Source organism: Camarhynchus parvulus, chromosome 21 (assembly GCF_901933205.1).
Source record: "Camarhynchus parvulus chromosome 21, STF_HiC, whole genome shotgun sequence".
Taxonomy (NCBI): domain Eukaryota; kingdom Metazoa; phylum Chordata; class Aves; order Passeriformes; family Thraupidae; genus Camarhynchus; species Camarhynchus parvulus.
The window spans coordinates 6,504,391-6,526,991 of NC_044591.1; the positions used below are offsets into that span (position 1 = coordinate 6,504,391).

At 53.6% G+C, this 22,601-nt stretch overlaps 1 protein-coding gene across 4 annotated transcripts in view; it reads left to right on the forward strand.

Moving 5' to 3' along the window:
• Positions 1–22,601, forward strand: part of CASZ1 (castor zinc finger 1) — a 192,510-nt gene that overhangs the window by 99,554 nt on the left and 70,355 nt on the right. The window contains exon 1 of one of the 4 annotated variants that reach the window (XM_030963978.1): positions 8,542–8,623. The exons of 2 other annotated variants lie outside the window; for them this stretch is intronic. In XM_030963978.1, coding sequence (XP_030819838.1) covers positions 8,575–8,623 — 49 coding nt within the window. In that variant the 5' untranslated portion in view covers positions 8,542–8,574. Of the gene's footprint in view, positions 1–8,541; positions 8,624–22,601 lie in introns of those variants that run through there. One more of the 4 variants, XM_030963979.1, reaches the window with a different exon arrangement.

Below are 22,601 nucleotides of genomic sequence, written 5' to 3' on the forward strand. Positions count from 1 at the left end.
GCTGGGGATAAGTGGCTGTGGCTGGTGGGTGAGCACTGAGGCACTGTGTCCTGCCAGGGCATCTGCCCCCGTGCTCCTGGTGGGTGTGCGTGGGTGGGGGCACCACGGGAGAGAGGAGTGCTGCATGGCTCTTTGGAGAGAGCTGAGCTGCCAGTGAAAGTTTGGTGGTTATCAGTGTCAGGAGAAGCTAAATAACCCTGTAACTGGTATGAAGGTGAATTCACGGTCTAGTGAGCACTGAAAATATGAAAGGGCTCTGAGACAGGCAGAGTGTGGAGAGGGGAATACAGCTCGCCCATGGCTCAGGGAGTGGTGTATTGCTGGAGCAGTGCAAGGACATGTGCTGATGCCATCCAGATCATCAGCCATGGCAAAGCGCCTTTTGTGGGGCTGGACAGAACAGGGAGGGTGCTCAGTTCTACAAGTTCAGAGACAAATGAGACATGCACACGTTAACATGGCAAGAACTCCCTTAGAGAATGTCTGTGGGCAGCCACATCTGACTGCACAGCCCTGTACACATGTGGCCAAGTGCCCACACAGTGCCACAGGGCCATGCGCATCCATGTGCACAGATGAGCAGGCAGCCATACCCACGCAGGCAGGTACACATCTCTGTGTGTCGTCCTGTGTGGAGATGCTTCCACAGCTCCATAAACACGGGGTCACAGGCACACCCAAGCTGCCAGTGCAGTGCTCTGCCACCTGTGTCAGCTCGCAGTCGCGCCAAATTCCTTTTTGCTGTAACTACACTCCAGTCAGGCAGCACAGATGGATTTATCCCAGCATATCTTGGATGTCTGTGTGGTTACCTGCTCTGAGCAGGAGGAGACTTGTGGGAAATCTATTGTCCTTCCAGCTGGGAGAGGCTGATGCTTTGGAGAACCAGAAGATGTGCAGAGAGGAAACCCCCTTCAGCTCTTCACCTGGAGCTGGTAATCTCCTTGCACCAAATCCCTGGAACAGGGGAATTGCATTTGAAGCTCAGCCAGTGGTGATTTAGTGTTAGACATTTGCAAAAGAGACTTTGATTAATTCGTAGTAAAATCAAGTAGCACTTGGGTGCCAGCAGCACATTCCAGGGTGAGACAGCGACCAAGGTGCGCGCTGGGCAGGCTGCCAGGTGCCTGAGCAATCCCCGCGGAGGTGGCAGCGCCATTCAACCCGCAGCCTCTCCCTGCTTGGGCTTCTTAATTATTAATTTATTTTTCTCCCTTCCTTGGCAAAAAAATACTATTTGGTAACGACCTCAAATTGCAAAATGCTGATGATTTGGAGAATGTGTCACAGAAGCTCCAGGGTGATAAAGGGGAGACGAATCCTAGCCAACAATCCGGCTCAGCCAGTTTGCCTATTTATTAAAGAAAAAGCCCAGATCATTAACTTTTTTGTTGTTGTTCTGTTTGCGGGCAACTCCCTGCTGGCAACTTTCGGGTGCCCAGTAAATTAAACCAAGTATCGGCCTGGTTCAGGGCAACCTGAGCTTCTATTTAGAGCTATGAGAACAAACTGGCTTCGTTTATGTTAGCACGTGAATAAACCCTTTAGGGTACCATGCAAAAGTGCTCTCTGGCATAAAAGCAGTGTCAGAAAATCCTTACTCTTGCTGCCTCGTGGAGGGTCAGGTATTGTAACTGGAGAGCTGAGCTTCCCTTCTCCTCCCACTGCTTGTTCACACAGTTAATTGCCCCTCGACACCTCACTGTGCCATGCTGGTCCCCAGAGAAGCAGGGCTGGAAGAGAGCATCTGTAGGCACAGGCTTTGCTGGTTTCCCTGTTTGCCTGCTTGGTTTAGTTGTTGAATAAAGAACAGTTTAGGGATGGGCTTGCCTGCCTGGTGCCTCTGTGAACTCCGAGAGTTCCTGTGCTATCAGGGAAGGGTGATTATATCCCCCTCCTCTGGAACATCCCACGTGTTCGCTGAAGTAGTGCTTCAAGCTAAATCAGTTTGCTGAGGGCTCCAGCTTCCCTTAATTCAGTGTCAGGACCAGGCTTGCATGGCCATTATTCAAGAAGTTTTATCAGAAGCACAAAGCTAGCATCTGCCCTCCTGCTTCCCTCTGGGCATCACCAGCTCTCCTGCCCTGGCTTTGGCACACGGAGACTCGAGGGACTGCCTCCCCGAGCCCATTTGCAGGCAAAGCTCGTTCCAGCTCCTAGAGAGTCTCGGCTCTTTCACTGGCTGCGGGAGCACGGTGGCTTGTCACTGGTGCCTGGCACAGCAGCTCAGAAAACCTGCCAGAACCGAGGAGCTTGTGTGGGAAAAGGGAGCAAACACGCTGCTCAGATTGCTAGCCTCTCCCCTTCCCTCTTCCAACCCAGCTCAGTTGAACTAGGGCTGGATTTTAGGTTTTAATCTCAGCTGATATCCACACACTTTCTCACAGAGGTAGCCACCTTCTTTCCTAGGCCTGGCTCATGTCCCTCTACACTCATTTCTCTGGTGGAGCCTGCCCAGACCCGTGTTCACGTGGATGTTGATGGGAGGAGAAGGGTATTTTTCAAGGTTTCTGCTGGGTTTTTTTCTTCTGAAATATAAGGATGTGCAATTTTTTTAGTTTCAATTTAGCATTGGAGAATTTTATAATTTAGTAATTAAAATCTCTGATAGGCTTTAGAAATTGCAGCTAATTGAATTTAATGGGAAGATGATTTTCAATTTTATTTGATTACCCGGACCCCTGGCATTGGTATTTATGGGAAAAAAATGGGAAATGTGCTGTGTGGGCTAAGATGGCATAATTGAATTAGGGCTAATCGGATTTCTTCGTCATGAATTTCACTATAATTTTCCTATAATTTTCCATTAGATATCTAGTTTACAAATATTCACAAAGAAATGAAGCTCTTTCGGAATGGAGATTGCTGGCTAACAGGATTACAGGGACGATAGCTCGGCATTGCCAGCCCGGGCTCCTTCAGTAATGCAATCGCTGCGTCTGCCTCACACTTAGCGCCCGCCGCTGCTCCCGCAGCCCCGGCCCTGTGCCAGGGCTCCCGGGGGGCCGCGGCCGCGCTTCCGCCGGGCCCTGCAGCCCCTGCCCGGCGGTGTCCCTGTGCCCTCGGGGGCACACGGGCACAGCCAGCCCTGTGCAGCCAGCCCTGTACAGCCAGCCCTGTGCAGCCAGCCCCTGCCCGGCGGTGTCCCCGTGCCCTCGGGGGCACACGGGCACAGCCAGCCCTGTGCAGCCAGCCCTGTGCAGCCAGCCCCTGCCCGGCGGTGTCCCTGTGTCCTCGGGGGCACACGGGCACAGCCAGCCCTGCACAGCCAGCCCCTGCCCGGCGGTGTCCCTGTGCCCTCGGGGGCACACGGGCACAGCCAGCCCTGCACAGCCAGCCCCTGCCCGGCGGTGTCCCCGTGTCCTCGGGGGCACACGGGCACAGCCAGCCCTGTGCAGCCAGCCCTGTGCAGCCAGCCCTGTACAGCCAGCCCTGCACAGCCAGCCCCTGCCCGGCGGTGTCCCTGTGCCCTCGGGGGCACACGGGCACAGCCAGCCCTGTGCAGCCAGCCCTGTGCAGCCAGCCCTGTACAGCCAGCCCCTGCCCGGCGGTGTCCCCGTGCCCTCGGGCGCTCGGGTCCCCGCCGGGGCTGCGTGCCCCCGCGGCGTTGGCGCGTCCCCGGCTCGCTCGGAGCCCTGGCAGGCACGCTGGCACATCGCCTGTGTCAGCAGCGTTGAAGCTCAGGCGGCCCCGTTGCACAAGCAGGGCCAGCCCACGCGGGTACACACGCACTGCGTCGCGGGCAGCTCTCGGAATGAGCCCGCCACCAGCTTGCTTGCGTACGAGGGGACACTTTGCCTTCCCTCGCTGTGCTCTGGTGGGGATCCTGCTGTCACATCCCAGAGGAGGAAGAGCTGTCAGTCCCCACTGTGTGCAGTCCTGGGTCTGATGCCCATTTCTCAGCTCCTCCATCATCTCCCCTCATTGTCACTTCTATTGAATGAGTGGCTGCACCTTGGGGACAGTCCCTGGCAGTGCCCTGTTCCTGCCTCAGTGCCCTGCATGGGAGCAGGGCTGACATGGGCTCTGCCTGTGATGGGGCAGGTAGAGCAGAGCAGACAATGTGCCATATTCCCTCTGCCTTCCCTCCTTTCTCCTCTTGCCCGCACCCAAGCCACCTTAAATCCAGAGTGAATTTATGGAGACACAGCCACAGTGTCAGAGTCCTGTAAAATCCAGCCTGTCTGTTGACCTGCCCCATCTCTGTTACTTGGGAGCCTTTATAGATCTGCCCAGCTCATGTCAGGATAGAGTTGCTGGGCGAGCAAGTCATTGCCCTGTAGAGTAAGTAGGGTGGCAACTCCTCTCTACCCAGTGCCCTTTGACATCTGCATGCCATTAAGCCTTCCACATGTGTCCAGAGCAGGGCAAGCTCTCTAAAACATCCATGACAATCCAGCCCTGTCCTGGCTGCTGCAGGACCATGCACAGGTCTTCCTGTGTCGTTGCATTTACATGACTCCGTGTGTAAGCACATGGCATGTGCTCATGCTTTCATTTGCATGTCTCTGCAGGAACACAAGCTGGCTTGCAGATCCTCTGGACAGAAATCAGAAATCACCATTTCTGTTTGCGCTTGCCCCATGCACTGCAGAAATAGATCTTGCGCAGTCTGGGGCCCATCCTTGGGCAGCAGTTTCCCATCCCAGCTGTGTGCTTTGCCAAGCCCGGGCTCCGGGGCTTTGTGGGGTTCAGGATGGTTCAGGGTGGTGTTTGCTGGTTTTGCAGGCAGAGCACCTGCTTCTGAGTGCCAGGTACCTTCCCTATTGGACCTGCTGCCTGGGTACGACTATGCCCTTACCTCCTCACCCTGAAATCCCCAGGCTGCACTTTTAATTGCTGCAGTAAATTGTAACTAATTGTTAGTGCATTCAAACCCCTGCCACTCCTTCCCCCCAAGTCTTTCTGGGCCCCTGTGGAGCACATGCCGTGTACGTTCAGTGCCGTATGGCCCGTTCCCAGTACAGTCATTCCCTCTGGGCAGTGGTCAAGAGATGAGCAGCATTGGCTTCCAGCAGATGCTGGAAGCTGTGGGGTGCCTGGAAAAGCAGTAGCTACATGGTGGGGACCTGGTGTCAAACTGTGTGAGGCCAAAGGAACAGTAAATGGCAGAATTGCTCCCAGCAGAGCCTTCCCCAGCACGCTGAGACTTAGCACAGCTGCTTTGGCAAGGGGTTCTGGGAGCCATGTGCCAATAATGTGATTGAAACTGAATTGAGAAGGAAGGAGGGAAAGAGAAGGAAAGGCAAAGAAAGCATGGATTGTCTGCTCCTGCCGCCCAGGCCCCGAGGCCTCTGGGCACCTCCCTTGACGAAACAGAAATCAAACAAAATTACAGAAATAGGGCAGGAGCATTTGCCTAATAGACTCCCCAAGCAGGAGCAGGAGGAGGGGCACAGCACTGCCAGATCTCCAGCCTGCAATCTGAGAGCCAGCGCCCTGATCCCACATGAATCCAGAGCACAGTCCCAGGCCCCCAGGCCAGCTCCAACTAAGGAGGGAGAAACTGCCAAGAAAATGGGCTAAGCATAAAAAACAAAGGTAGAAGAGACACAAAAAGGGGGATGTCCCACATCTCAGTGTGACTCACCCCCTGCTCAGCCCTGGCACACTGTCTGCGGGGAAAGCATTAAACTGTAATAATAATAAATTAATCATCCTTCCCCCTCCCATTGCACTTTTCATCTGAGGATCTCTGAGCACCTGGCAAACATTAATTGCCAAGTGCTCCTCATGCCCCTGGGAGGGTGGAAGGGGACACAGAGAGATCTCTTCACCTGCCACGGAAGGGCAGATGTGGCTGGAGCGGATGGGGCGGCTCTCGCCATGGCACGGAAGCAAAGTTCAGAGCAGGGTGAGGGGTGCTGCCTTCCCTCGAGTGCTCCTGGAGAGCAGGGGGTCCAGGAGCCTCTTCATGCCAGGGCACGGTCAGAGGCAGCTTTTCCTCAGAGTGGATCCGTACCCTGAAGGGGTAAGGGAAGGAGGGGAGGTGCCACCCTCACGGGGGGCACAGGAGCAGAAAGCTTCAGAGCCCTTGAGAAAGGGAAGAACCAACGTTCCTTGGGTAAGAGGCAAAGGAGGGAGTATGGGGAAATAAAACCTGATCCTGTGACAGGAGATTGCTGAGATAGGAAATCAGGCCTTGCCATTGCATCAGCTGCAGGGCGTGGATTTCACCTGAAAAAACACCTTGGCAAGTTGTTCCTGCAAGGAGGAGTGGGAGGGACAGTGGGAAGTCTGTGGAGGGGATCCTCCAGGTGTGTTTAGGTTGTGTGTGTGGGTTCATGTGTGTCATGGTGTATGGATATTGTGTATTTGAATGTCAGTGAACACAGAGTATCATTCTCTTTGTGGAGGGCATATGCATGTTGCGTGTGCATGCTGGGATGGGAGGGGTGGGGAACATTTGTATACTGATGTGTGAACGTGCTCAGCTTGGTGCACGTAGAAGAACAGGTATGTTCAGAGGGTCTGTGGGGCTGTGTATGCCTAGTGACATATCCATTTTAGAAAGTGTATTCCTCTTTGTGAGGAATTGGAGATCCAGCAGGGACCCCCTTTCTCAGGGAACAGTGGTGGTGAGCAGAACTCCCACTCATTAAATCTTAAGTTCACAGAAGAAGCAAAAATGAAGATATCTGACATAAAGTGCAGTGAACTTATGGGACCTGTCAGCAAACTCAAACCTGCAAGTGTTGAATCCAAACTGATCTATTACAGAGCCTGCACAAACAGTTCTGGTTCTGTCCATTACTTTGCAGGGTGGGATATTCCTTGGCAGGTGCTGTAGCGTCTGGCTGAGGTGTAGGGACCAGGGCAGGCTCTGCTGAGGACTGTGGGTGATGTCGGCTGGGTGCTGGGGCCGAGTGAAGTGCAGACAGGCAGGATTGTAAAGGCAGCACGGGGTGACAGCTGATCGGAGCTGATGGTTAGAAACCAGTGAGTGGGGAAGTCGGGGCAATGCTGATAAAGCAGGAGCTTGGCTGCACCGAGTGGGAAGGTGAGTGCCGTACAGGGCTCTGTTCAGGAGTGCTGCTTGGCTGGGCAGCCCCCAGGCAGGGCACACTTGCCTCCTGCCTGACACTGTTGTCCCCACGTGCTTCCCGGCTTGGAAGGTCCCCGGGTGGCTCCATTTCACTAGACTTTGTTTAGATTTTTCTCTGAGAGGAGCCAGAATATTTGTGGTTTCCACAAATGACTCCCCTCTCCTCTTCCCTCTCCCTGCCCTCTGGCCTGCATTGCTGCCTGTGCGTTTTTGTCCATGCAAATGCAGCACTGCTGAGGTGATGAGCTACAGTTTGTGTTGCGTCTCTGAGCTCAGGACACTATCAGGGCGCAGCACATCCTGGTGCATGGAGCCAAACACACCTGGGCTCCTTCCAGCCCTGTGACTAACCTGTCCAGCCACTTCTGGCGAGTCACTTCCCTCACCAGTGCCTCAGTTTCCCCATCCCTAGTGGGGTAATGATGCTGGCCTCCTTTGGGAAGCACATTAAGTTCTGTTTATAAAAAGGATTTAAGAGCTGGTAAGTCCATGGGCAGCTCTGTGTGAGCCCCGGTGAGGAGCCCAGCTCTGCCAAAATCCTGGAGCCAAACGTGGTGTGTTCACAAAAACAGCCTACAACCTGCTCAAAATACCTATTTAATCAGGTAAATAATCTGCTCGTTTGTTTTAAAGAAAGAGGCTTATATCTGTGTTTACCCAACACGCCTCTCAGAACCTCCCTCGCATTCTTTGCTACTTAGAAAAATAAAGCCAAAAAAAATGAGGAAATTCACTGCAAAAGGGCCCCCTTCCCCCCGCCTCCCGTGGGCCCGGCGTTCAGGGGTAGAGCGCCGTGATCTTCCTGAGGGCAAGATGCGTCCGGGGTTGTGACACCCGCAGGTGGCGGCCACCAGTGCCCCGAGGGCTCCGGTCCTGCTCGGTGCGCGCTGCGCACCGCACGGCCGAGCCCGGCCCCGCGTGGGACGGCGGTGCCGGGGCAAACCTGCCCGCGGCTCCTGCCGTGCCCGGTGCCCAGGGCACCGCTGCCGCTCCTCTCCTCCGGCCCCGTACGCCCCCCTCCATCCCCTCGTGGTTTGCGGTCTGCTGCGCGCCGGCGGCTCCGTCCCCGCCGCCCCGGGGCTCCCGGAGGAGCCAGCGCCGCGGGGCGGGTGGCGGCGGCGGCCGGCAGCGATGGCTGCGGGGCACCGCGGCCAGGCGGGTCCCGGCGGGCGGCCCTGCGTGCGGGGCAGCCCCGCGCTGCTTGCCCGCCGTGCCGGGACCGCCGCGGGCTGCGCGAGGGCCGCGCTCCGGCTCCGCCCGAGGTAACCCCGCAGCCGCTGACCCCCGGCCCGGCCCGACCCGACCCGACCCGACCCGATCCGAGCCGTCCCGGCCCCGCACCTGCCCCGGCGGCGGGCCCGGCGAGGGGCGGCTCCGCCGGCCGCCAGTCACCGCCCCCGCGCGGCGCGCCCGCCCCCGGCCCCGCTGCCAAAGTGACTCGGGGAGGACCGGCACGGCAATGACATCAGTGCTTTAAACAACTTGTTATTCGGGAGCAATCAGCTGCAATTAGGTATTAATTAAGTATTATGAAAGTTGATTATTTAAGTGAATTCGGCTTTCGTCTCTCCGACTATGGTAAGTACAGCACAATTGTCCTTTTCCTGCCCCCAGCCCCCGCCCGCCTCTCGGCGGAGCCCCCGGTCGGTGCGGCCGCCGGTGCCGGTGCCCCCGCGCCGGGCGGTGCGGAGCGGAGCGCTGTCCGCCGCGGCCGCCCCTCGGCGGCTGTGCCGCTCCGAGCCGCGGGGCCGGCGCTGCGGGCAGCGCAGTCTCTCCGGACGCGGGGCCGCCGCCGCACCGAAACTTTTGTTGGCGGGTGCGCGGTGCAGGGCTGCGGGCCGGGCGGAGCGGGGCGCGGGGGCCGCGCCAGGTGCGGCGCGCTGCGGTGCGGCGGGGGGCTTGCCGCCTCTTTCACTTTGCTTCTTTCACTTGTTTTACGGAAGTTGCTCCCGCGCCCGCCGCCGCTTCGGCCCCGCTCTCCCGGCCCCGCCGAGGTGAGCCGGGGGCTCTGGTCCCTCCGTCGGTCCTTCCCGGCAGCGCGGCCCCCGCGGGCCGGGGCAGCGGGGCGAGGAGCGGGCTGGCCGTGAGAGGATGCGGAGGGGAAGTTTATGGGGGTTTTGAAATGATTCTGCCTTTGTATTTGTTGTAAGTTGTGTGGGTTGTTTTCTCTTTCATATTTTCCCCCCTCCTGAGCTCTGGCGTGTCGGTGGTAAAGGTTGCTTGTCAGGTTCCTGTACTGCCTAAATGAAAAGGAATTTAATTTATTTGGGACAAGGCAGTGTCAGATGAAGAGGCTGCTTATTACATTTAATGAGTTGTTTTTTGGTTTTATTCAGCCTGGGCATATCTGGGATGGGTTTGTTTTTGTCCTTCCATGTGAGGTGTATGAGACCTCCCCCACCCCTTCACATCATGCAGGGAGGAGGAAAGGTGGCCAGGCTGGGGCAATGTTTTGGTTTTAGATTACAGGCCCTAGTACTGGGGTTGGGTGTGTTTTTGATTGTAGCTTTTTGTGGCTTGTCCACTGGTTTTTGATCAGGTATCAGGATGGGGAGTAGGTTCTGGCCTGGTGCTGGGCTGGGCTGGAATTGGCTGGTGGCCCTGCTGGGTGTGATGATGGACAGGTCTCCATCAGGCTGGAATGTGATTGCCGCCAGGAGCTTCAGGGCTCAAAGTGTTGGTGGGTTTTCCAATCCTTGGACCATCTGGATCAGAGTCTCATTTAGATTTGACAAAATGTGCAAATTCAGAGTTTGGTAGGAATCTATCCCTTAAGTGATGTTACCTGTGTCTTTGGGACCAGGTCCCACCACCGTGGCGCCGTACTGGCTAACACAATTACACCTGCTCTTCCAAAATGGTGTAAACCATTCTTTGCCATTTAAAAACCAAATGGCAGCAATGAGCCAAACAGGCCTGTGCTGGCAATGCGCCATGGTCCAGGTAATTACTGCCAGAGAGTGTGTGCTGTTTTTTTTTTTTAATAAGGAGTAAGATGGTAATAAACTGGTTGATGATTGACTGGGCCTGAACTATGTACTCTGATATTGTGAGTGAGAGGATAATTTTGCCATCGTTTATTCCATTTATTTACTTATTTCTACCATTGATATCAGGAACCGAGTGGCTCAGGAGCCACTTCCACCTATGAGCGAGACATGCCAGCTCTGCTCGGGTCCAGCCGTGGGCGTGCGGCTGCCTCCCTTCTAGATCAAGAAGCTGGGATGCTGCGTGGGCAGCTCAGGAGTTCAGGATGTGGTGAAACTGCAGGAGGGCCGGTGCTTCGCGGCGCAATGAGCAGCGATTTACCCCGCGCTCCATCGCCACGAGCCGGGGCGGCCCCGGCGCTGCAGCGCCCTCTGCCGGCGGAGCGCGGCCCCGGGGGCTCCCCCGGCCGGGGCTGCCCCGCCGGCGCCGTCCCCTCCCCAGAGCCGGGAGCCTCTGAGGGTGCTCAGCCTTGCCACGGCTGCGCCCGGGGAGCACGTGGGCTTTGCTCTCCGCTGTGGGAACCCGGGGCTGCAGTAAGCCATGGAAATGAGCATCGGGGAGATCTCTTTAAGTCAGCATTATGATCTGTGTGTGGGTGAACCCGTCTTGTCATGATCTTGGGGCAAAGACCTGCCCCATAATCACCACCTCTAACCCTTATCTACTTGGGCCAGCTTATCTCCCTCAGTCGCTGCCTCTTGAATTCTCTCCAAGCCCTCAGGCAGTGGCTCTCCAGAGGCAGTGCCCGGGGGCTGCTCGTACCAGCTGCCAGCTGGCAGAGGCGAGTCCAGAGGGGTTTCTTTCCCAGAGGGACTCAGTATGTGGGGTCTGACAGTCTGCTCTTGCTGAAGGCTTTCTCAGCTCGGTCAGTCCATGCATGGACCTTCTAGGACCAGAAGTGTTAATAATGGTTAAGGGCTGAAAAGAATTTGTGGACTGAGTCCATCTGCACAGGAATGTGGCAAGATGTTCCCTCCATGTGACTTTCTGCGAGTCTGGTTTTAAATACCTTGACTGGCTGGGTACTTGTCACTTCCTTTGGGACACTGTTCCCCAGCCTAGTTATCCTAGTTATGAGATTACAGGAACTGACCTCAGAACGAGGACCAAAACACCTATGGTAAATGGGCGGAGGAGTAGCCAATTTCCCACTCAAAGGGTCATTTGGTGTCTTTGTCAAATCACTGCTGTTGTTTGAAACACCCCGTGGATACAAACACCTTCTTTGGGCTGGTGGCAACTTGTTTGGGGTTTTCTTACCAGATTTTTTGGGAGACATTGGCTCAGTCAAGGTTGGTGTCATTCATGAGCTCATGCTCTGCAAAAGGTTCCCAGGCAGTTGGTTTGGGTGTTCATGTCCCTTTCCAGTAGTTCTATGAGATACTTGTTGGGTGGAAAGCATTCAAGGGCTTAAGCCTACCAAGTGAAGATTGTTCCTTGGGAGAAGGGTTTAGCAGGGCAGGGATTAACCTTCCCAAAATGGAACAAGCAGCACCCAGCTATTACTTGGAGAACATGCTTCAGAGCTGCTTGAAGTCCATAGGATGCTTTGGCACTATAGATAGATAACTCACAAAAAGGCCAGAAAGTTGATCTCTGAGATGAACTCCTGTTTCCTCGCCTGTACTTTGTCTGCTGTATCTCAGGAGTCCTTCTAAACCAGGTCTGCCACTGACAGAGTGGGGTCCACTCTGATGTGTGCAGCTGCTACACCATTCATGAGACACAGAGTCCCAGGAGCGAGAGGCAACCTGTACTGAAACTGGCTCGAATGGTACAGATACCTCGACTGGAGGGGATCACATATTTGATGTGTCATTTCCATATCATCAGTTTCTCTTTCTGTTTTGCTAAATTGTTTATGCTTCTACCCGGAGTCCTCTTTCCTGTGATTGGATCTCAGGGCTTTGCCTACACAGCCATTTCTGTCCCACTTTTTGCACTTGGCTGTCCTCCCAGCGAGAGCCTTTGTGGCCACTTTGACTCTCCCTCTGACATCAAATCGTACCCCTGGGCTGCTGTGCAGCCTACAGTTTAGGTGCCCTCTGAAAAGTTGGTTGAAAGTGTCTGGAAAGTAATGAAAAGTCCTGTAGTAGGTGAAGATAACTATTGCCTGTGCTGCATGTCCCACCTCCACCTGGGCTCCTTCCCTCCCTCCCTCTCAGGGTTTGAAGATGCAGCCGTTCCCAAGGTTCGGAGAGCTCAGGTGCCACCCAGGGCTCAGCTCCCAGAAGTGCTGACATTGCAGAGGCCGTGCTAGCCGATCCAGCTGAGGTTTGGGAGAACCAACGTCCTCGTCCTCAGCTGCACTTTGCAAAGCAAAGAGGGGGCAGAGGAGGCTTGGCTGGGAGCAGGGGAGGGGCAGAAGCTCCAGCCAAAAGTCCCACGCGGCACCGTCTCCTCCCCTCCGGTTCAGTGCGGACTGGATCAATTTGGACGTCTTCAGCAATAAAAAATGCCGATGTCGTCCTAATTCACTAGGCCCCGAGATGACAGCAAATTTACATTTTTTAATTAAACTAGCAGCCAGTTTTTATGAGAGGGGGCTGGGTTATGCAAATCAAATGGTTGTGTACGAAAGATTAGGAGAGTTTGGGAATAAATTCCACAAATGCTAATAAAAAAAAGAGAGAAAATGAGAGGGGGGAGAGAGAGGGACATTGTTCCATTAGCCCCTTTTAGGCTGATTTCCCTGGGGAGAAAGCTATGGGGGGTGAGAGATGGAGGCAGCTTTCAGAGACAGGTAAAATCCATTTCGAGGATGGAGAGCCCCTTGGACCAGGACCTTGTTGCTCCCTGTTTTGTCTCCAAGGGCTCACAGGGGAGAAGGAGGAAGAAATTGGTAACAAAAGAAACACTTGCTGGTTTCTAATCCCCATTCCTGCTTGACCAGTGATCCACAGGCTGGAACAGCAGCTGGGACTGGCTTGAGGATGTAGAAGGTGCACAGTGCTCAGGTGCTGGAGGGGCACAGGTGGGTGAAGGGCTGGGCTGACCACCTCCAGTCACCGTGGTGCTGCTGGAGGGTGGATGTGGCAGGGCAACAGGGCAGTCCCTGGATGGGCAAAGCCCAGGGGCTACGCATGCAAAGCTTCTCCGGACAGGGCCCATCTTTGGGCTGACAGATGGCCACAGGGCAGGGCTACAGCTGGGATTGGTACCCTGGGGCTTCATCTCCTTTGTGCAGCTCTTGTGGGTGGGCTTCTGCTCCCTGGCAGGAGCTGCTGGTTGGAACAGGCAGGAGTGCTGATCCCAGGTGAGGGTCTAGACTGCTGTTCCATGTAAGCACAGGCTTTATCTGCAGAGCAGAGTGTGTTTTGGAGTGGGATGGTGATGCTTTTCCCTCACCCACGCTGTGGAGCCCCTTGTTGCCCATCCATAGAGATCTCAGAGGCTGACTCCAGCTGTCAACACCTCTTTCCAGTGTGTTAACCTGGCACCAGTCTTCATCTCTTCCTCAAGGGACTTTCCATCTTTCTTCACGTGGTGATTCCAGAAAATAAAAGTTTGTCAAGTCCCTTCAGGAAGAAATAGTTACAGCGAACAAAAAACATGCGTTTCACTCACGTAAAATATGTTCCTGTAGAAGTTTCCCAAAGAATTCCAAGTTCTGATTGCATTCAGGAGTTAGGTGTGGTGGCTAGGTACCAAAGCAATTGTTTGCTCTGCTGTGGAGAAACAAAACCAGAAAATTTCTGGAGGCTGGGAAACTGCTTAAAGCTTCCAGTCCTAAGGCAGTTTCATGCTTGGAATAAAAGCTGAACAACCCATGCAGGTTGGCAAGAGAAAGCAGAGGGTGGAGAACAGGAGATACAAGGGAAAAGGATGGGAAGACTAAGGTCACTGGGTGCATTTTATGACAATCCCCTGAGGATTTGGTGCCTCACTAGAGAGCTTTGCCACCCATTCCTGGTTTTGGGGTGTGAAGAGATGATTCACCAACATGCTCATGTTTTGCTTCGGAGAGGTGACATTTTAGCAGAGCCTCTCTTGTGAAATCAGTAAAAACACCAAGCTCTGGTGGAGCATTTCTGGAGGTGTTCCCCACACCCAACACCTACATCCCTGTCACTCTGTCCTGAACGTGCAGGTCTGCCCCAGACACTCACCCACCTCCACGCTCCCGGACACTCACGTGTTGGTGCTGCGCTGAACTTCGTGTTCCCCGGGCTGCTCTCTCAAGGCACTGCCGTGATGAACACTCTGGTTCTGTGCACTTACATCATCATCGTGGCCATGAATGAATCCTTCTTGGCAGCGAGAGAAGACGAGGGCGGTGTCTGCCCTGTGTGTTGGGTGTCTCTGTGCTCCCCCCAGTCTGCAGTGGAGCCCCCCTGTCCTGCTGCTGGGGAGAATGGTGGCCTTGGTGTCAGCTTGGTCCACAGCCTCAGACAGCCAGCCGTACAGGGGCTTTTTGTAACACGAGTTTCTGAGCTGAACTAGGGCCGAGTTCAGCCTAAAACAAACAAAGAGCTCCAGAACGGGTCTGTGAGACATGGCAGAGTCTGAGGATTTGGTGTAGGATGAATAACTCCTAATCTATAAAGTGGGCATAATCATGGTGCCTTGTGCAGCCCAGAGCCAGGGCTGGGCGCTCAGGGATGGAGATAAGTGCTGAGGGCTGGCTGCAGTCCATGGAGGGTGTGGGGTCGGGCAGGAGTGCTCCTCCCTGCAGCTGGGGTGGGGTGCCTGGGCTGGGGGAGAGCTGAGCCCGCTCCTGGAGCTGCCTGGGAGCTCCTGCACCCCCTGCCCCTTGTCATGGGCACCTCCCCAGGACCTGGGCTGGGAGGTGAAGAGCTCCAGCTGGGCTGCTCTCTTGGAATGGTGCAGTGGTGTCAGCCCTGCTCCCAAAACTGGATGGGCCAGGGCAGAGCAGAGGAAGAATTAGGAGCCTTCAGCTTCCATACATGGGAAACTGTCAAAAGCCAGGTAGCAACACCAGCTTTTGTCTGGTATTTCCAGAAAAACCCGGCAGGACCTGGCATCCCAGGGCATAATTTATTATGGAAAAATAAAATAATAAAGTACCAATCCCTTTGAGGCCTGAGTCATAGAAGCATCTTCTCATTAAAGCAGCTCCACCTCTCTGCCTGGTGTTTGCCAGCTCCATGCCTGTATGAATCCACTCCCTGAGCTGCCTCGCCCAGGGCAGCCTTCCTCCTACTCCTCCTCCTCTTCCTGCTGCCTGTGCTTCCCCAGCACACCTCTCCTCCAGCACCCCTTCCCCTGTGTGGAGGAGCACGAGCAGTTCCACATCTCAAGCCAGCTTCTCCCCAGGCTCTCCATCTTTGGACCAGGTGGATGTTTTATTGGTGTGTGCCGTAGACAAATATCTTCATCTTTTCACCCACCCACCACCCGCCCCTGTGCTATCAAGCTCTCTGGGCGTGCCCTGGCTCCCACATGCCCTTCTCCTGGCCATGTGTTGAGAAGGTGTGTGTGGTATCTTTCCATGGCTCCAAGCTCTCTTCCAAGTGGCCCTCTGCAAGCAGGGGAAGGAGAGGAAGCTGCTCCTGGAGTAATTACCATCTGCATGTCCCGAAGGCAGGCAGCAGATGTTAGCAGAGGAGGACTGCATTGGAAGAGGGTGAGGGAGCAGAGGCTGGGGAAAGGGGGTCTGATTTTTCTTCTTGATTGCATATGAATATTTTTAACTGAAACTCAGTAGGACAAGAATCCCAGTTCTACAAAGTTGATCCATGCAGTTGGAAACTTTAGGGGAAAGCTCCTTTGCTCGCTCTTGCTGCGTTTTCTGTCACTCACTCTGATTTTCTCAGCCTTTTTTATGCTGCACTATTTAACTTTTCTTACTAAATAGCTTTCCTTTATGTCCTCCTTCCTTTCCATATTCCCACAGACCTGTCACTCTTTGTCACTCTCCTGGACTTCCATTCTGTCTTTGATTCTGTCTTGCTTTCCTTTTCCTCCCCCCCTCTTCCATTGTCTTACTCTATTTTTCATTTTCCCATTTTTCTGTGGGCTGATATTCAGATGAGCAAACTTCTTCCAGTTAAAGGAGGTCATGAATATTAGGATTTTTCTATCAAACAATGAAATATGGCTCAAATTACTCTAAAGAATAGGGCCCTTTTCATAAACCACCTGCTGGTTTTTTTTGAAAGAAAGCACAACCACTCGCCTGTTTGCTCCAAGCAGTTGTCTCACATCTCTACCTCGCCAAGCTTTGCCGTTCCAATTTCTTCTGCTGAATTTGTTGCTCTTGGTGGAGTAAGTCTGCTCTTCCCAGACTGCCAGCACCCAGTGAGTCTGGGTTTGGACAGGTTGGGACAGGATGGGGATTCTGGCAGGATCCTCACTACTTTAAATGTTGGTTTGTGATTGTGCTTTTTTGATTGCAGCGTGTATATTTTGGGGTTTTATTTTTGTTTTCGACAAATAACATTCTGGTCTGAAACTCATGTGGTCTGAACCTCTCAGCTTGACTGAGAGGTCTCCTTCAGATGTTAGTGGGGCATGGAGACACGTGGACCCCCTCCCGTCGTCCCTGTGCTGCTGGTGTGGAGCAGCCATCGCTCCCTGGCATGAGGAGCTGCGGTGCAGGGACCTGCTCAGGCCTGGCCACCAACCCAGCCGTGCTCATTTCCTCCTGCCTCTCGTGGTCCTGTCCCTCTCCTCCAGCCACAGCTTCAGAAAAGGACCTCTGAGCACAGCTGGCTCTGGGACAGCCAGGTTTGTGCTGCAGGAGATCCTCCATTCCTTGTGGTCCTGGCCGTGCTTGACTGGATAGCGCCGTGCCTCTGCCAGGGCAGCACCAGAGCGGCTGGGCGGCTCCGCAGGGGCAGGAGGGTAGTGGAGCTGTGCCCCAGGGACCTGGAGAGCCTCTGTGCTCCCTTGGGAGCTGCCATGAGGCAGTCATGGGTAATGCCAGAGACAGGGACAGCAGAGGACACCAGCTTGTCTCAGACTTACGTTTTGTTTTCGGTCCAGCCTATTTATACTCTTCTTAGTTGCTATTTTTTCCCCAGTTACACGAATGTGTCTTGTCCTCGCTGTCTTCCATCTTCCTCAGCAAACCTTTCCATTTTCCGCATGTCTTTGCTGGGAAGCTCACAGCACCATTCCTCGTGGGCAGAGACCACACTTCTCTGAGGAGGCGCCTCTCACTGGTGTGCTCATTACAGGAGCCTGCTCCGGCCCTTCCACCCTCTCCCACCTGCATTTCCCTGGACAGAAACTGCACACGCAGCCTGGGCTGTGTGAACACAGAGTTTGTTTTGCCAGGGTGACCTGTTTAATCATCTCATTTTCTGGTGGCCGTTTATTCCTCGTTTCCACGGTTACAGCCCCATTAAGAGGAGAAGCAATAAGGCAGCGAGTCAAACAGGTAATAAAAACATTAAAGCCATGTGCGCGCTGGGAGGGAGGAGGGCGAGCAGCACTCAGTGAGACGAGACGGGCCGTGCCAGGGAGACAGAAGGGTCACAGGAGCCTGTGCACGGCGTGGTGACACCAGCTCAGTGCCCAGCCTCTCCTGCAGCATCCCACAGCATCCTGCCCTGCTCTGCTGGAGTGTGCTGACTCTCAGGACAATGTCACTGCCACCAGTGTGCTGCTCTGCCCGTTGCTGTGCCGTAAGGCAGAGCTGCAAATTTACAAAACCACTCGAAACAAGAGTGTACTTTTTCTGTTTTTTCTTTCAGGGCTCTGACTGTCTGAAAAGTTGTAACTTTCTGTTTCTGTTTAGTTTTGGTGATGCTGGTGGACCCAAATACTTGTTCCTGTAACAGGAACGTGGCCCTTGCTGAGGTACCTGCTCTTGCTGGCGTGGGCTGTGGTGCAGTTCCTAAAGTAGGACTGACAGTCCCACAGGCCACACCGAGGTATTCACAGCCAGCTACCTGAGCCAGCACAACCTAGAGTACTGTGACTCTGGTTTGAGGCTTCCTAGGTGGAAATACCTGTTTATGGAAGGCCATATTTCTGCAGCCTGCAGGAGAAGGTCAGATGCCATGGAAACAGGAGAGCCAGGTCCCCAGCAGGCACTGCCAGCAGTGACTGTGGGCTGGGGAGTGGGGGGGAGCTCTCACCTGGGACAGTGGGGGATGCCTTTTAGGCCATGGGCAGAAGTCAGGGGAGAGCTGTGGGCAGCACCGCTGGGAATTGGGTCTCTCCTGCTAGGAGGAATCCCCAGATTTCTGGCTTTTAGTTGTGGGCTCCTGAAAAGAAAGTGGCAAAATAAAGAAACCTAAAGCAGCAACTGTTTTCAGGTCACTTCCCACCAGGCAGTGGTCCTCAGGGAGCCCCTCAGGGCTCTTGGAAGGTGGGAGCCTTTTGTTACCATGTGCTTGTTGTCCCAAAACTGATTTGGCCAGCAACGAGATCGTGGCCTCTCTTCCTTTGGGAAATTTTGGGCCAGATGAACTCTTGGGTGTAAAACCATGACCTGACTGGCAAAAACCAGCAAAGTTACTTTTCCCTATAATTTCTCAGTGGCCATGGAGGCCAAACAGCACTGGAGCTTACGTGATGAGATGTTGGGTTTGAGGTGGTAGGTCGCTGCCATGAAGGAGCAGGTGCCCATGGGCTGAGAGGATTCTGACCTGTGGATAAGGGTGAGTTTTGCTGTGGATGAAAAGAGGTTAAAAATAACAGTCCCACTCATATAGGTGGCACAGCACTGACAGCAAAAGAGAAATATTCAGAAAAGCAAAGTATAAAGGAGAGCAAGAAAACAGTCACAGAACTGCAGTACCACTGCTTTACCTGCTAGCTCTCTCTGTTGAAAGAGTCTGCCCTGTCACAGCCCCGTTTTGCCCTGGTGGGATTTTTTTTTTATTTATTTCTGACATTGTTTTGGGTTTTACAGTTTCTTTTCTGCAGACTTTATCAGAAAGCATATTTGTGGTGAGAGCCTGTGAAAGGACCTGGCTTGCTGAGTAAATGTTCAACGTGGAAATGAGCTGCGTGACCTTGAGGAGGGGAGAGGGAGGAAAGCTGACAGAAATTCATAAAAAGCTGAAAAAGAAAAGAACAAGGAGAAGGGAGGGGAGAGGAAAAAAAGATAAAAGGCCTGGCCAGACTGGAAGAAGTCACACAAGAGAGGAATAATGGCCTTTCTTGTTACAGCAGTGACTGGACCTGTCGCATTAGGCATCTTAAAGAGCCAGATTCTAAGTTGTGCTCAGCACTGACACTTTGAAAATAGGCCCATTTAAGGTGACTCAAGTTGGGCAACAAAAGTCAGTAGTCACTTTAGATCATCTTGGCCTGTGTTCAGAAGGGTGAATTTTATCCTTGGCGAAAGGCCAGTGGGAGGCCCTTGTGTGTTCTGTTCCCGTTCCCAGAATAGGACTTGGGGTGGCTCCTGGAGCTTGTGCCAGCCCTTTGGGGCAGGGGCAGAACCCACTCTGCTCTGTTTTGGGCTGAGCCCTCCCTGTGCAGAAGGCAGTGGTTGCTGGCTGGGCTCATGTGTCAGTCCAGTTGTCTGTGGGCACAGAAACTGGGCTTGAATTTATTTGTGGAATTTCTGGGGAGCTGTGGGTGTCTGGAGAAGGATCTGGATGGAGCAACCTCTCTGTCCTCAGTGCAGGACCTGACAGTAGCAGCGGTGCAAGAGGCTCCCCAGCCATCCTTGGAGCTCCTCGAGAATGTGAGATTGAGATGGAGACACTTGCTTTAGACAACTAATGAGGATGTCAATCAGAAAAGACCAACAAAACACTGTTGCAAGGAAGAAACTTTGAGTGGAAACACCCTGCTGTCACTACCAGAGACCAAGGTGTGGGGTCCAAGCATGCTCTGGAGCTTGGCTTTCCAGAGCTGCCTGGTTTGGACTCGATGGTTTTATTTCAGTCCCACATCTAGTCCTGACGGATCTAAAGTGGATTTTAAAATTGTGTTGTAGGGATTGGAGAGAGATTGAGCTCCAAGTTTCTGCAGTCTAGCATGTCGTTTTACCTGGATGACAGCAGCTCCAGGAAGCCCCTGGGTGCTGCAGTCCTTGGCTCTGGTGCCATTTCCATGGAGGGGTCTGGGCACACAAGGACCTGGCACCCAGCAGTCAGGGGGGCTGCAGCAGAAAGCCTTGTGCTCTTCAGGGAGCCAATGGCTTCTCTTACCTTTTTTGTTGTCTGAATGCATGAAAAAGGTGTAAATGCACTTAGGCTCCCCTTACCGCTCTTTCTGCTGTCATTTCTTTGACTCCCCAAATTCTCTTCATTTTCAAGGAGGGAAGTCTGACTTCAGTGGCATCAGCACTTCCAAACCACTGCACACTGCCATTAGCAGTTCAGAGTGTGGGGCAAGGACTGTGCTGAAGCAGAGCCCTCATTTGTGTTGAAACAGGGCTGATCACCATTCTTTGGTTACGCCTGAATATCTGCACCAATGGTCCTCAGATACACATCTTTAAATTTTGGTTCATTTGGGTGGGAGGGTCGATTTCTTTCCATAAGCCTGAAAATTATAGAGTAAAATTTTCGTCTTCACTGCTGGTATGGGAGAGCTCTGCTGTATGGAGGGGAGCATTTTTTGATTTTTTTTCCAGTTGGAAAGGAAAGAAATCAAACTTTTTTCCAGTAGGGAAAAGTCTTGTCGAGTGATGACCTCAAAATATTTTCTGTAGCAGTGCAGTGTGATGTCAGACAGACAATGTGTGGCTGGGTGGGAAGCGCAGAAAGCATGGGCACAAGTGCCTGACACAGGGGAAAACCATCAGTCCACAGCTTTGGGAGGAACTGGAGCAAAGTCACCAGCGCAGAGCAAGGAACTCTAACTGTACGTTTAATAGCTTTGGATGTTTGCTTTTATGTGACAGTTGCTGCTCAAGCAATCAGATTGGAGAATTCTAGACTTGCATGGATTTCAGGGATTTTATTTGTATGTGTGTGGGATGGGAGCATAGGGGTTTTTCCAACAGGAGAAGGGCCCTGTACCCTGCTGCCCTGTGCCCCTGTGCACCTTGGTTTTATGAGCTGAGCCTTTCCCTCTCACTCCTGTCTCTTACTCTTCCCTGAAGTCACTTTACCTCCAAACCCACCTCACTCACCTGCTCCCTCTGGTCCCAGCATCCTCCCACACTCCCCGGAGCATCCTCTGTCCTATTCTGCTCCCTGATGTGTTAACCTGCCCCTGCAGAAGCCCTGCCCTGTGCCAAAAGCCCCATCTGGAAGTCAACCAACCATGCCCCAAGTGCTGGCCCTGCCTGGCCTGGGCTGCAGCTGAAACTGTCCTGTGAGAACTGCAAGGCAGAGGCACGTTTTCACAGTTTATTCTCCAAAAGGAGAGCCTGCAAGGGGTGAGGGGCAGACTCCTTGCAGTGAAGGTGTTAACAAATAGCAGGTGATTAAACATGACAAGCAGTGACATTTCTGTGTGGGGTTCTCAGTACCAGCAATGCCAAGAATGAAGCTATAAACCCTGACATTTTGTGTTATGCACTGAGGTTTTTAATAGACATCTTTCTCTCCCTCACCCCTGTTTGTTTCTTTTATTCCTCTATTCTCTTCTGTCCTCTTCTCCCTTTCCTCTCTCTTGCTGATCCTCACCCTGGCTCTGTCCCATCCCAAGTGCCCCCATCTCCATTTCCCATCCCTCCCTCCCTGCTCTTATCTTTGCTCTCTTGCTTCACCAGACTCATTTGTTCAATGTCCTTCACTTTAGCTTTTGTTTCTCTCTTCCTCCCTATTTTCTTGTTACACTTTTCCAAGATCTTTTGCTTTTCATGGCATCACTCACCCTTCCTTACTCTTGTCTTCCTCCTGCTAGCTGCGGTCTGTGCCATCTGCACACGCTCGCAGTCTCTCACACAGATGCACTCCCACACTTTATTGCACACACACTGCCACTTCCCGCACACTTCCCTGCTCCCCCCACGCTCCCGCTCTCTCCTGCTCTGTCTCTCACATACGCTCGCACTTGCTCTTTTCTTTCTGTGCTTCCCCTCTCCTGCTCTTCTTTGTCTTTGTTACTCCCTTCTGCTGTCATCCCCCCTCTGTCTGTTCTTTTCCACTCTCTCCCCTTCTCCCTCCCTTTCCTTTCTCTTTTTGGGGTCTGATGTAATACTCTAACCATGGGCAGCCAGGCCAGTTGCTTGTCAGGGAGCAGGTGGCCCACCCCTGAGTGATGTTTTTGTTAATAACATTTTTGCCCTGACTCAGAAGCCGTCATTTTGGAGATTGGTTGGTGGGGTTTTTTTAAGGACAGGAGCTGAGGAGGCTGAGCTTTTGGGAACAGTTGCTGGGTTTGTACTAAAAGGACTGCAACAGTTGTTCTGCTGAGCAAGAAACGTTGGAACAACTGCAGATTCTCTTCCCGCCCCCCCATCTATCCAAAGGGCATTTGGAGGTGACACCCAATGCACAGTCCCCCTTGCAGCCAGCTCTAATTGGAGCTGACGAGCTGCCACTTGTTCTTGGCTTTGGAAATGGGGCACTTCTGCCACTGGAGGTGGCCCTGCCCAGCCCTCTCTATTACAAAAAACATTTCCTCCTCTTCTGCCTTCTCCTGGTGGTGCTATGGGCGCAAAACCAGCAGAATGCCAGAGTGACCAGAGCAGTCAAGCACAGGGCTGTCCTCCAGCAGGTCACCTGGTCTCCAGAGCTCAGCA